This window comes from Nelumbo lutea, chromosome 1 (assembly GCF_056320005.1).
Source record: "Nelumbo lutea isolate HS-2025 chromosome 1, American lotus-T2T, whole genome shotgun sequence".
NCBI lineage: Eukaryota > Viridiplantae > Streptophyta > Magnoliopsida > Proteales > Nelumbonaceae > Nelumbo > Nelumbo lutea.
This window is the reverse complement of record NC_142684.1, coordinates 151,417,059-151,427,782: the sequence shown is the minus strand read 5'-3', so window position 1 is coordinate 151,427,782 and position 10,724 is coordinate 151,417,059. Positions and strand designations below refer to the sequence as shown.

At 36.6% G+C, this 10,724-nt stretch overlaps 1 protein-coding gene across 5 annotated transcripts; it reads right to left on the bottom strand.

Annotated features, from left to right (window-relative positions):
- Positions 1–1,305: 1,305 nt before the first annotated feature.
- LOC148878383 (65-kDa microtubule-associated protein 1-like) lies at positions 1,306–10,652 on the bottom strand. Of its 5 annotated transcripts, none has more exons than XM_088953908.1 (11): positions 10,441–10,652; positions 9,328–9,393; positions 9,126–9,226; positions 8,783–8,986; positions 8,344–8,601; positions 8,004–8,219; positions 6,475–6,630; positions 6,071–6,382; positions 4,849–4,936; positions 3,909–4,057; positions 1,306–1,798 (listed from the first exon to the last, which is right to left on the bottom strand). In XM_088953908.1, the coding sequence occupies exons 3-11, from the start codon at positions 9,195–9,197 to the stop codon at positions 1,496–1,498; spliced, it is 1,758 nt and encodes a 585-aa protein (XP_088810034.1). In that variant the 5' UTR covers positions 9,198–9,226; positions 9,328–9,393; positions 10,441–10,652; the 3' UTR covers positions 1,306–1,495. The 5 variants fall into 5 exon arrangements, with proteins under 5 accessions (XP_088810034.1, XP_088810053.1, XP_088810044.1 ...); XM_088953927.1 differs by having other exon boundaries at positions 9,328–9,408; positions 10,441–10,592; XM_088953918.1 differs by having other exon boundaries at positions 10,311–10,580.
- Between the last annotated feature and the right edge of the window lie 72 nt (positions 10,653–10,724).

The window sequence follows — 10,724 nt, the reverse complement described above, 5'->3', positions numbered from 1 at the left end:
ATTTTAAATATAGCATCCCAAGTTTTTTATTTTCTCATTTCTTTTCCTAATGGATTTATTTTTTTGCATAGATCAAATTAACTAAGTCATTTTCTTTCTTCTAAATTATTGAATGACAATAAATCTAATATCCAATTATATGGATTATTCTTCATATGTTTCTTTTCTTCTAAATTGATTATTTGAATTATTTGAGAAATTTGCATTTTGAAACATGAAATGTAAAATGTTTATTGTTGTTAATTGGTTATTATTTTATTTAATGCTTAAATGTTGAAATTTATTGCTTATAAACTTTTATTTTATAGATATCTATACCTTCTATCATTCTAATTTGGTATATTATATGTTATTTTTATTAATTTATAAACTTAATTAATTTTATTCTTAAGCATTGAGGCTTATGCCTCACCTTTTTGGGCCATTATGCCTAAACTATGCTTTTAGCCTTTTAAAACCTTGCTCTAAAGAGTATGTGTGTGTTGCATCCCAATTTCCTATAGATAGCAGTATGCATCAAGTAATCATTAAGACCTTTGGTGTCGTGCTATCCCCAGTTTGGATCTCCTAACCATAAGAACCTATCCATGCCTACCCACAAGACACTTCAATTATGCTTGGAGAACATTTCCTCTACTTGTATATTATCATGGATGGGAAGATGTCCTATGCTAGTTTCATGTGGGTTGGCATGGGTAGGGTTTTTGTGGGTAAGAGATTCCAATTGCACTACCCTGCGCTTTTGTTTCAGGCAAGGTTCAAAATTTTGATACAATGTGCCCAATATCAGATGTATTGTATGTATCTTAGGGGGTCCGATACACCTGTTTACAGGTGTTTCTAATCCCACTCTTTTTTAATAAAAAATATGTTTAAATACCTTCCCAAAAACCAAATTTTGAAAAAAGAAAATAAAAAAAAAAAAAAACGTATTTCCCCATGTATCTAAGTACCGATATATCTGCTGATACACAGGCATATCTATACTTTGAACCATGATTCCAGGTTTCAAGGAAGGGCTGTTTTTCAAACAGGTGTAAATCTCTTAGACCCTCCTTGGTGTATCAGATCTGTAATGGCTGATCGCAGAAGCCTGCTTCAGCAATCCCCCGAGGTCCGAAAGAAAACAAAAGATTGACATATTTTTGTTACATACGTTGGAAGAACTGACCCGTAAAAGTTTGCTGTTAGAGAGTGAATCCAAGCACATATATACCCTACAACGTCCCATACTACTGATGTAGGATATCTCACACTAGCATCCGACAAATGGACCGTAACAATTTTGGACATGCACACTTGGAATTTTGTTTTGGATGAAAACTGCCTTTCCATATGCAAGTAAGAACAAAAATCGGTAAAGCTTATGATATAAAAGCCAAGCTACCAAACGCCAATACAACAAACAACATTCAGTCTCTAGCTACCCTTACAATTATCAAGGGATACATTCCTAATTTGGTAACTAACTAGACTCGCAGCCTTGTACTATCTATCAAGGTGAAGCAGGAAGTGGTTCAGTGCCTGATACATGCGAATCAGCATCCTCTTTAGATATGGCGACATAGTTCACAGGAGCTACAGGTCGACTGTTTTCTTTCTTCCCATCTTTAGTCGCGGATCTCGCACCATTTTGATGAGCGTTCAGCGATAACCTTCGGCTGGGAGTTCCGTTTGCACTTCCATTGGCACGTGGCACCATCACTTTCTTTGGAGCAATTGGCCTGTTTGGACTCGGCCTTGAACCGAATATGGCTTCTTGTTCCGTATTCAGTTGCTCATTGTATCGTTTCTGATCCTGTACATGGCCAACCACACAAGAAATTTTATAATGATGGTGATGATGATGATTTTTGTGCAACAGTTAATACGATATGACACACAAAAAAAAAAAAAACGATTTGGAAGGCGATCAAAGTCACACACACACAATTTAAAAAAAAAAAAAATCATTCTAGATGTCATGGTGTTTGAATGCACAAGATCCATTTAAACCGTCTTTCTGATCAATTCAACACCTTTAGCTCAACAAAGCCTTATAACAACAATTTGAGATCAGCTACAAAAATCTTGTCTGTCATTAAACTCCTTCATCCTTCAAAAGTTTGTGATTTGATTAATAGGGACTAAGAATTTGGAAAATAGATTTAACTCATAACTATTTCATACCTGGCATTGCTTCAGAGATTAAATACATCAAGCTTGGTAATTTTGATTGGGATGAAAAGTTGATTTGGGTCCAAGATCCCCAAGGAATCTTCTATGTAAAGGCGGCCTATCATTTAACTGTAGGTCTTCATAGATGATGCTTCAAGAGACACTGACGTAACTAAAAAGGTATGAAAAAGGATCTGGATTTCATATATTAGCCCTAAAATAAAGTTGTTTCTTTGGAGATGATGCCATAATGCCTTGGCAGTGGGTGACAATCTTAGAATCAAAGGAATTTCAAATAGGCTAGGTTGTAAATGCTGTGGGGCTGTGAAACTGAATCTATCTTGCATGCTTTAGTGTCTTGTGATTTTGCCAGAGCTATTTGGTTTGGAAGTATTATTGGTGGTAGATATGATAATCTTTCCTATATGATTTGCCCTTAAGGTTTGGTTCAGCACTGTGGTAAATTGGTTTTCTGAAAATCATACTGATTTTAAATTTGCTTTTGTGTTTAGCATTAACTCTTTGGACTATTTGGTTGAATAGGAATGATATCTGCTTTAATGATTCTAAGCCCAACTTGAGTGCTATATTATTATCTATTGGCAGGGAAATTTAGGACCGTTTATAGCTTCACAGAAAAGCTGGGTCTCTTGGGTCTCTTTGCAGCAGGGTTCTTCAGCAATCCACAGTAATTGGTTTGAGTAATCAGTGGCACCCCCTGTTCCTGGATGGATGAAAATGAATATAGATGGGGGTCATCGAAATGCAAATATCTCATTTTGGTTTAATTATTTGTAGTGCAGGGGGTAATTTTGTTGCTGCTTCTTGTGGTAGATTGGTAGCGAGTTCAGCATTTCAAGCAGAAGCATAGGCAGCTCTTCAAGGCCTCCTCTTTGTTAAATCCCGAGATCTAAACAAGGTCATCCTCGAGTTGGACTACCTTCAGTTGGTGAATGGGCTTTTGTGCAATTCAAAAGTTTGGCCAAAGGACTCATCTTCATTTTGCATGATACCTTTCATGTATGCAGAGAGTTGGGCGTGAAACTCTCTTATGTCTCTTGTTCATGTAATGGAAGCTTACCAGAGTTCTTGATGGGAAAGCCTCCCTGCCTGGTTGGTTGATCAGTTATGTCAGGATGGTTTTGTGGAGTCTGTCTCCTTGTTCTTCTTGTGTCTCTCTGTGTTATTCCTTGTGTTGGTATTGGGTGATTTGTTTTTATTCCTATCGTTGTAGTGTTCCTGTTTTTTTTTTCTATTTTAGGTTTGTGTGTTGAACTCTTTGGTTTGCTTAATGAAATTTTTTTCCTACCAAAAAAAAAACTCCATCATCCAAAATGAATTTATTATTAAACCCAGAAAAGAAATACCCATTATGGTTTGCTAATAGAAGTAAAATGAATTCATGTCTTCTGAATCCTACATTGACTATTTCATTAACAAATATATAATGATAAAAATTAATGCATAGAAGTAATTTTGTCTTTTAAAACAAGAACACTTGGATAATTCGTCAGGCATGTATACAGTATACATAAAAAAAGGAATGTGCCCAAATTACCACCTTTTTATTAGCATTCCTAATAACAAATTTAGTTCATCTTTTGAAATATTAAGAAAAACAAACTCAAAATAACTGGTTTCATTCCATGTTATATCTGATGTCCCATAAACCACAAGTAACCCTCGAATATCAACAATAATAAAACTATTAATTTGGAAAATGAGCTCATAAGGAGTGTTTCTGTACTTACTCTCATTCTCCGTTTCTCTTCCTCTCTATCATGCCTGAGCATGGCATATTCGTCTAGCATGGCAAGGAGAGGAACGCCATCATATGTAAATGATATGCCACGCTCCTCCTCCCAGGCTCGTGTCTTTGCCACCAAGGTGTCAACAATAGCTAAAAGTCCAATCAAACCAATTATTAATTTGGATGGATGTCTTCAATCTAGATAATGAAGACTATTGTAATGTAATAGGACACTTGCAGAGATGCATGAACAACATACTAATAATTCAAATTAGATTGCACCAAAACTCACCCACAGCTATTGATAATAACCATAAAAAATACTAATCCTACCCCTAAGAGTACAACTAAAGATATTGCATCATTTCAGAAAGTAAGAGGGAAAAAAATGATGAGATGTCACAGAAAAACAAACAACCACTAAAATAAACACTCGTTGCTAGATGACAAAAAGACCTAACAGAAAGATCTACCCACACATTTGGCTTTGCATATATCATGTCAAGAGAGTTCATAATCCCAACTTTCACAGGGGATTGATGGGAGATCTTATATAATTACACCAAGGAATTGATGGACAGTATTATATTAATCACACCACCTTACATGGACATGTGTAAAGCAAAGGGAAAGAGACAAAAAAGGATCTAATCATAACTGAAAGTAGAATTCCTATTCCTCTATTGACTCTGGATGTTGGAGGTCCATAGCACTCTTGTCCTACAAAATCCCCTGTTGAAGATATATCAAATAGGAGTGTCTTGAAGAGGTCCACAAATGATACACAATTAGCAAATTGTAAGTTGGATAATATCTGTTTTTGGGAGTCCATGCATACCATTATATTCATACAGGCATGCATGAACACCAAAGCATTTATTCATCCTTCAATCCATCTAAAATATCAGCGATGTAAGCAAACATTCTGAATCTGTATATACCTGGAATTTTATTGACCAAAATGCGAGCTTTTTCTGCACGCTTAAGATTTATGTGTGCACCTCTGCTAGCATTGTACCTATTCTCATCCTGTTTATAGAAAGCCCACATTAGAAAACTCACATCCTAACTGACAGGAAAGGAAGTATGCAAGAGTACAATCAGAAAGCTTGTTGATTGTTACTTTGTTTTCTATATTGCTGTTCTTATTTCTAATAAAGGTAAACTTTTCCTTCTGCTTACTAATAGGGACAGGTGAAGAAAAAAAACATGATGCAGCATGTTTCTTAGAGGACAACAATTAGCCGACTGGAACAAACTTGCAGAAGGCTATAATGATGATTTGCAGAAATGCAGCTTCGTTCTCAGCAAATCATGTGGACGTTTTTTTATAATTAGGGACTTTTTCTATGGCCCCATGGATAATGTCCATAGTATAAAAGATGCAAGATTATTGGATCCAGATTGAACTTCTTTTCTAGTGTGTTCCAATGTATGCTAATTTGATTGTTGATAATCTTGCAAGGGTTCTTTACTGTTTTCTAGGAGGAGCAAGGATTTTTTTCCTCCAAGTAAAGGGCACATGAAGATCTGTACTTTTCTTTGATCATAGATTCCTTCTTAAAGAAAGGATATTGATAATCTAACTACCCTGTTTCAAATGCAGTATAGGCACCAAACAGCAAGGAAACAATGGGGTGGAACCGCTGCAAGACAGAATAATTGTTCCTCTAAAATAAAGTAAGAATAAGATTTGAAGAAAAAAAAACATTGCAACCATGCAGAATAACTTTTCTTTTATTAAATAAAAATAGAGTATAAGGATTTTTTATGGAATAGGAACCTCTGACTTTTCAGGCAAGATACCCTATAGAAAACAAATCCTCCCCGGTTAAGGCAAGGCACTCTTGTTTACTTCTTGTAGCATCCCAATGATGCTTCAAGCTGAAATCAGGAAAAAAAAAAAAAGCTGTTGGCACCTAGCACTCAACAAGCAAGATGCAACAGGAAAAGAAACCCCAAATAAGGAGTCCAGAGAATCCAGACTTTTTTTTACTATGAGATTACCTAGGTTTGGACATCCACATTATCATAATGGGCTCAGATTAGCTACATATAGATCAGGTCCTATTTAATTTGGATGTAAGTACCTAAAAGAACTAAGTCCGTTTTTCAGTAAGCATAATATCATTGGAGAGAGAGAGAGAGAGAGATCAAAGTTACCCGATTGTAGTCTTCAAGCCAACTCTCTTCTTCACAAGCTGACATCCACTTTTCAACTTTGTCCAGTATCTCTTTTCTACTGATGGCCTCTTCTTTTGCTTTTGCAATCTGATTATCCATGTCAGCAAGCAATTCAGAGGGCTCAAAATTCCCAGAATCAATCAAGGCCATTATTTTTTCTTGAGCTGCCACGGAATCTATTTCTATGTGAGCACGAGCATATATCTCTTCAAGCTCAGCTTGTCTTTTAAGAGCTATCTCCTTCATCCTGCTTGCTTTTAACTGATCAAGTCTTTCAACTTCCACCTCAGCCTTCACAACAGAAACAAGAAAATGAGATACGCTAGCTTCCCACACTCAAAGTTACTGCTCAGAGAACTTATCAACTGGTGATTATTTCTCACCTGTTCAATCAGATCAAGAGCAAGGGCCCCAGGAATTGTAACCTCATCTACAGAAGCTGAAATGTTACAGGTAACATGCTCAAACAAATTCCTCTCCTCTTCAGGCGTGTCCATCAGGTTCCACAGATCAAATAGCTGTGCTGCTAATTCTTGAATCTGGGAAGAAGTCAACATTGTCAGACCATTCAAATTCATTCTTGCTGAAATAAAAAATAAAATGTGCACAAGTAATTTTTCAGGTTAGAGTGATCATTTTCATTTTGCACTTCAGGCAGATCAATAACCTTTTGTCCTTTCATTAAAATGAAAACACATAATTGAGGAAAAACCTAATGCCTGAACATTTCTTGATGGATTACCATATTAAATCAATATAGTTTAATATCATCAGTACTATTACTTGAACTTGGTTCAATGCTTTTTTCTTTATTATGAAAAAAAATAGGTTGCAAAGAGAGATGGAAACCTGGCATCAGGATTTCTAAACAATTGTGGTGGGGGGCAATGGTTTTTTACTACATACCACTTGGATGGCATATGGAAACTAACCTCTAAATGCCAATTCAGCAATATTATTTCAATGGAATAAGAATCAAATTTAGCAACAGGAGACCAGTAGGCTCAAGGGAAATTCATGCTACATGGGACATGATAAGTTACCTTAAAAGCTTCTTAGTTCACATGTTGACACCCAATTTGGTTGGTTAAATTCCACCTACTCTTAAGGGCATGTGGTTAACAAAAAATAAGTGGAGTCCTCTCACTTTCCCTCCATTAAGGAAGTCAAGAGCCTCCACTTCCTCATCTTTGTCTCTCCATCCCAATATTCACAGGCTCCAGCATTGGCATGGCACTAGCTGTTTGATTTTCTTTTTTTGATAAGTATAATATTTTCTTTATTAATCCAATGAAAGAAAAATCAATATTTTTCACAATCTGCACCACCTGTTTGATTAGGCACTTCCAGTTTCCAAAAGAACTACATATAGTATATTTTTTGGTGCCATGGTTATTTCCTGAAAAAACACTGCCACATCAGTGTCATGTAGCCATCTTGAGTTTACCTAACCAAAATCTAATTTGGTTGGGCTGATTCAAGTAGAACCAGTTGTACCTTCTCTCACCTTTGTTTATGCAAAAGTGAATTTTGATAGAAACAACTTTTTGAGGTTTCTTGCTCCTAAAGGCGTTTTCACTTCTAATGTCCCATGTGGTGCCTAATGGCACCTTTGTGTATTAAACAACAATAAACAAATGTGCACTAGGTTATGTACACAACTTGACTACTTTCCCAATTTCCAAGACTATACTCGAGTATAAATGTTGCCATTTCTACCAACCATGGTGCCAAACACCCTTACACCCCCATAGACAATTAGACATATATAAAGCTTTGCAAGCAAGGTTTCAATTATTAGTGTGCCCAGTACTTCCATCTAGTTACAAAATTGTGAGTCAAACCAAAATAATTGTAATGAGCAAAGTTCAGCATGATAAAGAACATAGAGTTGAAATGCTAAAAGAGTTACCTTTTGCAGCCTTTGTTTCTTCTCTTCTTTTAGGGCAAGTACTGTCTTAGCCAACTTTGATAGTGTATCATTACTAATACTCTTGGCTTGCACACCAACAGAATCATTTAAGCTTGGGTGAACTTCAGTAATAGTACTGAAGAAATCCATGCCCAACACAGCACAGAGGTCATGTACAGTGCTTACAAAGTCAAGGACTTTGTGCAATCTATCACTCTGCCACATTGGAAAGTCAATGGATTATTACCAATATATCAATGTGAAAGTTAAAACAACTGAATCACAATCACTTTAACTTAATAACTTTTCATCTACCGGATGATCAGGGGAGAGAGTCTACCTTTTCTTTTTGAAGTTCCTGGAGTTGAGCATGAAATTCATCCAACTTCTTGAGGGATAGGTCTGCTTCATCAACCGTAGGAGGCCCCACCTGCTCACTAAGTTTCAAGTTCCCAGCAATCTCCCCACATATTTTCTGAATCTGTAATTGTACATCAGAAAATTCCTTTATTCTTTCCTCTTTTTGCTTCCAAAGCTTTTCCAACACAGGTGCTATAGCTGCAAGTTGCTCCCTAATTGTCCCAGTAGTCTTCTCTGGCTGTAAGACATAAAAGGCCATATCCATGAGGAAACCTGAATGGATTTGCACTGATGTACATAGAGGAATATATGCCTATAAAGTTGCTCACAAATTTCTACTTGAAGTTTTTCTGACAAAAAAATTAAGGACCCATTATGTACATTCTATCATGGATAAAACGAGATGATCGTTCACTCACAGCTCCAGCAAAGCTTTTTTCCCCCAAAGCTGAGAGAAGATTGGACAATTCAGATTGGGCATCATCCAAGGCCTGAAGAAGCTGTTCCCTTGACTTTGCAGCCTGATCAACCTTCCTCTTGTAAACATCCAAGCACTCTTGTTCTAATTGAAGTAACATCTTGTCACGCTCCTCCTCACTCTCACCAACCTCATCCCATATTTGCTGCATTACAAACCCAAACTTCAGTTTTATTTCCTCTGCTCAATATGTAACTTCATGTTCCAATAATAAAAAACGTGCATAAATAAAATGAAAATGAAATATGATAGACTTTCAAGTTGGAAAGGTTAAAAAGGATTGCCTGCAATTTCTGCAGCAAAGACCCGCAAGTTATCTCGTTGAGAAGTGGGTTTTGAGCATCAGTGACCGCCATTCTAGCTTATTCAAATATTACAACTTCACCTGCATTAAGAAAGAGAATACAATATATATACATGTACACATAATGACAACAAACACAGAAAAACTGTATGTATCAAGAAAGAAAAGGCCAATCCAGTTACCTTAACGACACAGAGAGATTGGCACTTCAACAAACAGGTGAAACATACACTCGTTTCTTCATATATCTGAAAAGAGCCATACTGATGAGCCAAGATGATCAAAAATCGTTTTAAATAACCATACCAAATAATAACAAAGCCGAGCAAACATTCTAAAAGATTCCATGTCAAAAAAGGCATAGGTTGCCACAGTCCAGGGGTATGCATAATTAAGCTAATATTCTAATCCATCTGCATCGTAAACCATTGTAAAAGGTCCCAAGCTTTTAGACGCGGATATTATGAAGAATTGAAGATAAAGGAAAAGGGAAGAAATGGACTTCGTTGCAAGGATTAAAACAGCGTTACAGCAGATCTATTAGGTGAGTCCTTTCTTGGGTTTAATAGAATTCAAATCTGCCATTAAACTATAGAATCGTGAAATCAGACCTCAACTCTCTCAGTCTCTCCTAATATAAAACAAAATGCAGGTATTACCGTTGAAGACCTGAATAATGGTCTTAATATAAAAATTATTTCTTCGACCCAAACATTTTTTCGGCACAAAAATTGACCCAAGTCAAGATCTTACATTACACGCCAGACAACATAATAGAGATAACTCTGCATCTAGAATTGCAGTACTACATTACAAGTACCAAAAATCTTAGCCTTAGGCCCTACTTCGTTCGGCTTAAAACTTGAAAGCACTTAAAATCCAGAATCTAGTTACTCAGGTGAAAATCACAAGTTCCCGGATAATTGAAATTAAAAATAAGCACTCAGCCAAGATCACAAACCGCAAAGCAGTTAACCAACCTAGTACTACTAATTACAGGAATTTCAACTTCCAAAATCGAAAGCTAACCAGTAGCATTCAAGTAAGTCAAGCTCTAAACACACAGAAACCCTCACTCCTCCAATATCCCCGTCAACCAAACCACCGGTACCCCCACATTCGTGAAGCAGGTAATAGATGAAGTGAGAAACTCTCAGATCTTTACCCATTTCATCTCGAGTCAAAAAGAAAACACGATTGAACATGAGATCACGACGGGAGTAACAGTGACACTTGGTACATGCATTATAAAAGAACAACAGCTGAAAGATCAGACAATGCGGACTGAGACGTACCAAGATCGTTCTTGGAGCTAGGGCTAGAGAGACTTCAGTTTTAGATCTAAGCTTTTCGTCTAAGTTCAGTGTTTTCTGCGTCGAGAGACAGAGCAGATGGACAAGGTCGAAGAGCTACCCAAACAAAGGAGACAGCAATATAGATACAGTGTGGGGGGGGAAAGGAAAAGAAAAAGGAAATACGGTGCAGTGCCACAGTGGGGCCCTTAATCACCTCATAGTCATATCATAATTTTTTGTCTAAAATGTACTGAAAAATGAAAATCCTTATTATTATGAGCGCA

What these genes read in the sequence shown, in the direction of transcription:
- LOC148878383 (XM_088953908.1), bottom strand. Translation starts at nt 9,197, where the DNA reads ATGGCGGTCACTGATGCTCAAAACCCACTTCTCAACGAGATAACTTGC. An exon ending in CTTTGCTGCAGAAATTGCAG is followed by an intron (nt 8,987 to 9,125) that starts GCAATCCTTTTT and finishes TTTGTAATGCAG; the next exon opens with CAAATATGGGATGAGGTTGG. An exon ending in GGCTTGAAGACTACAATCGG is followed by an intron (nt 4,937 to 6,070) that starts GTAACTTTGATC and finishes TTCTATAAACAG; the next exon opens with GATGAGAATAGGTACAATGC.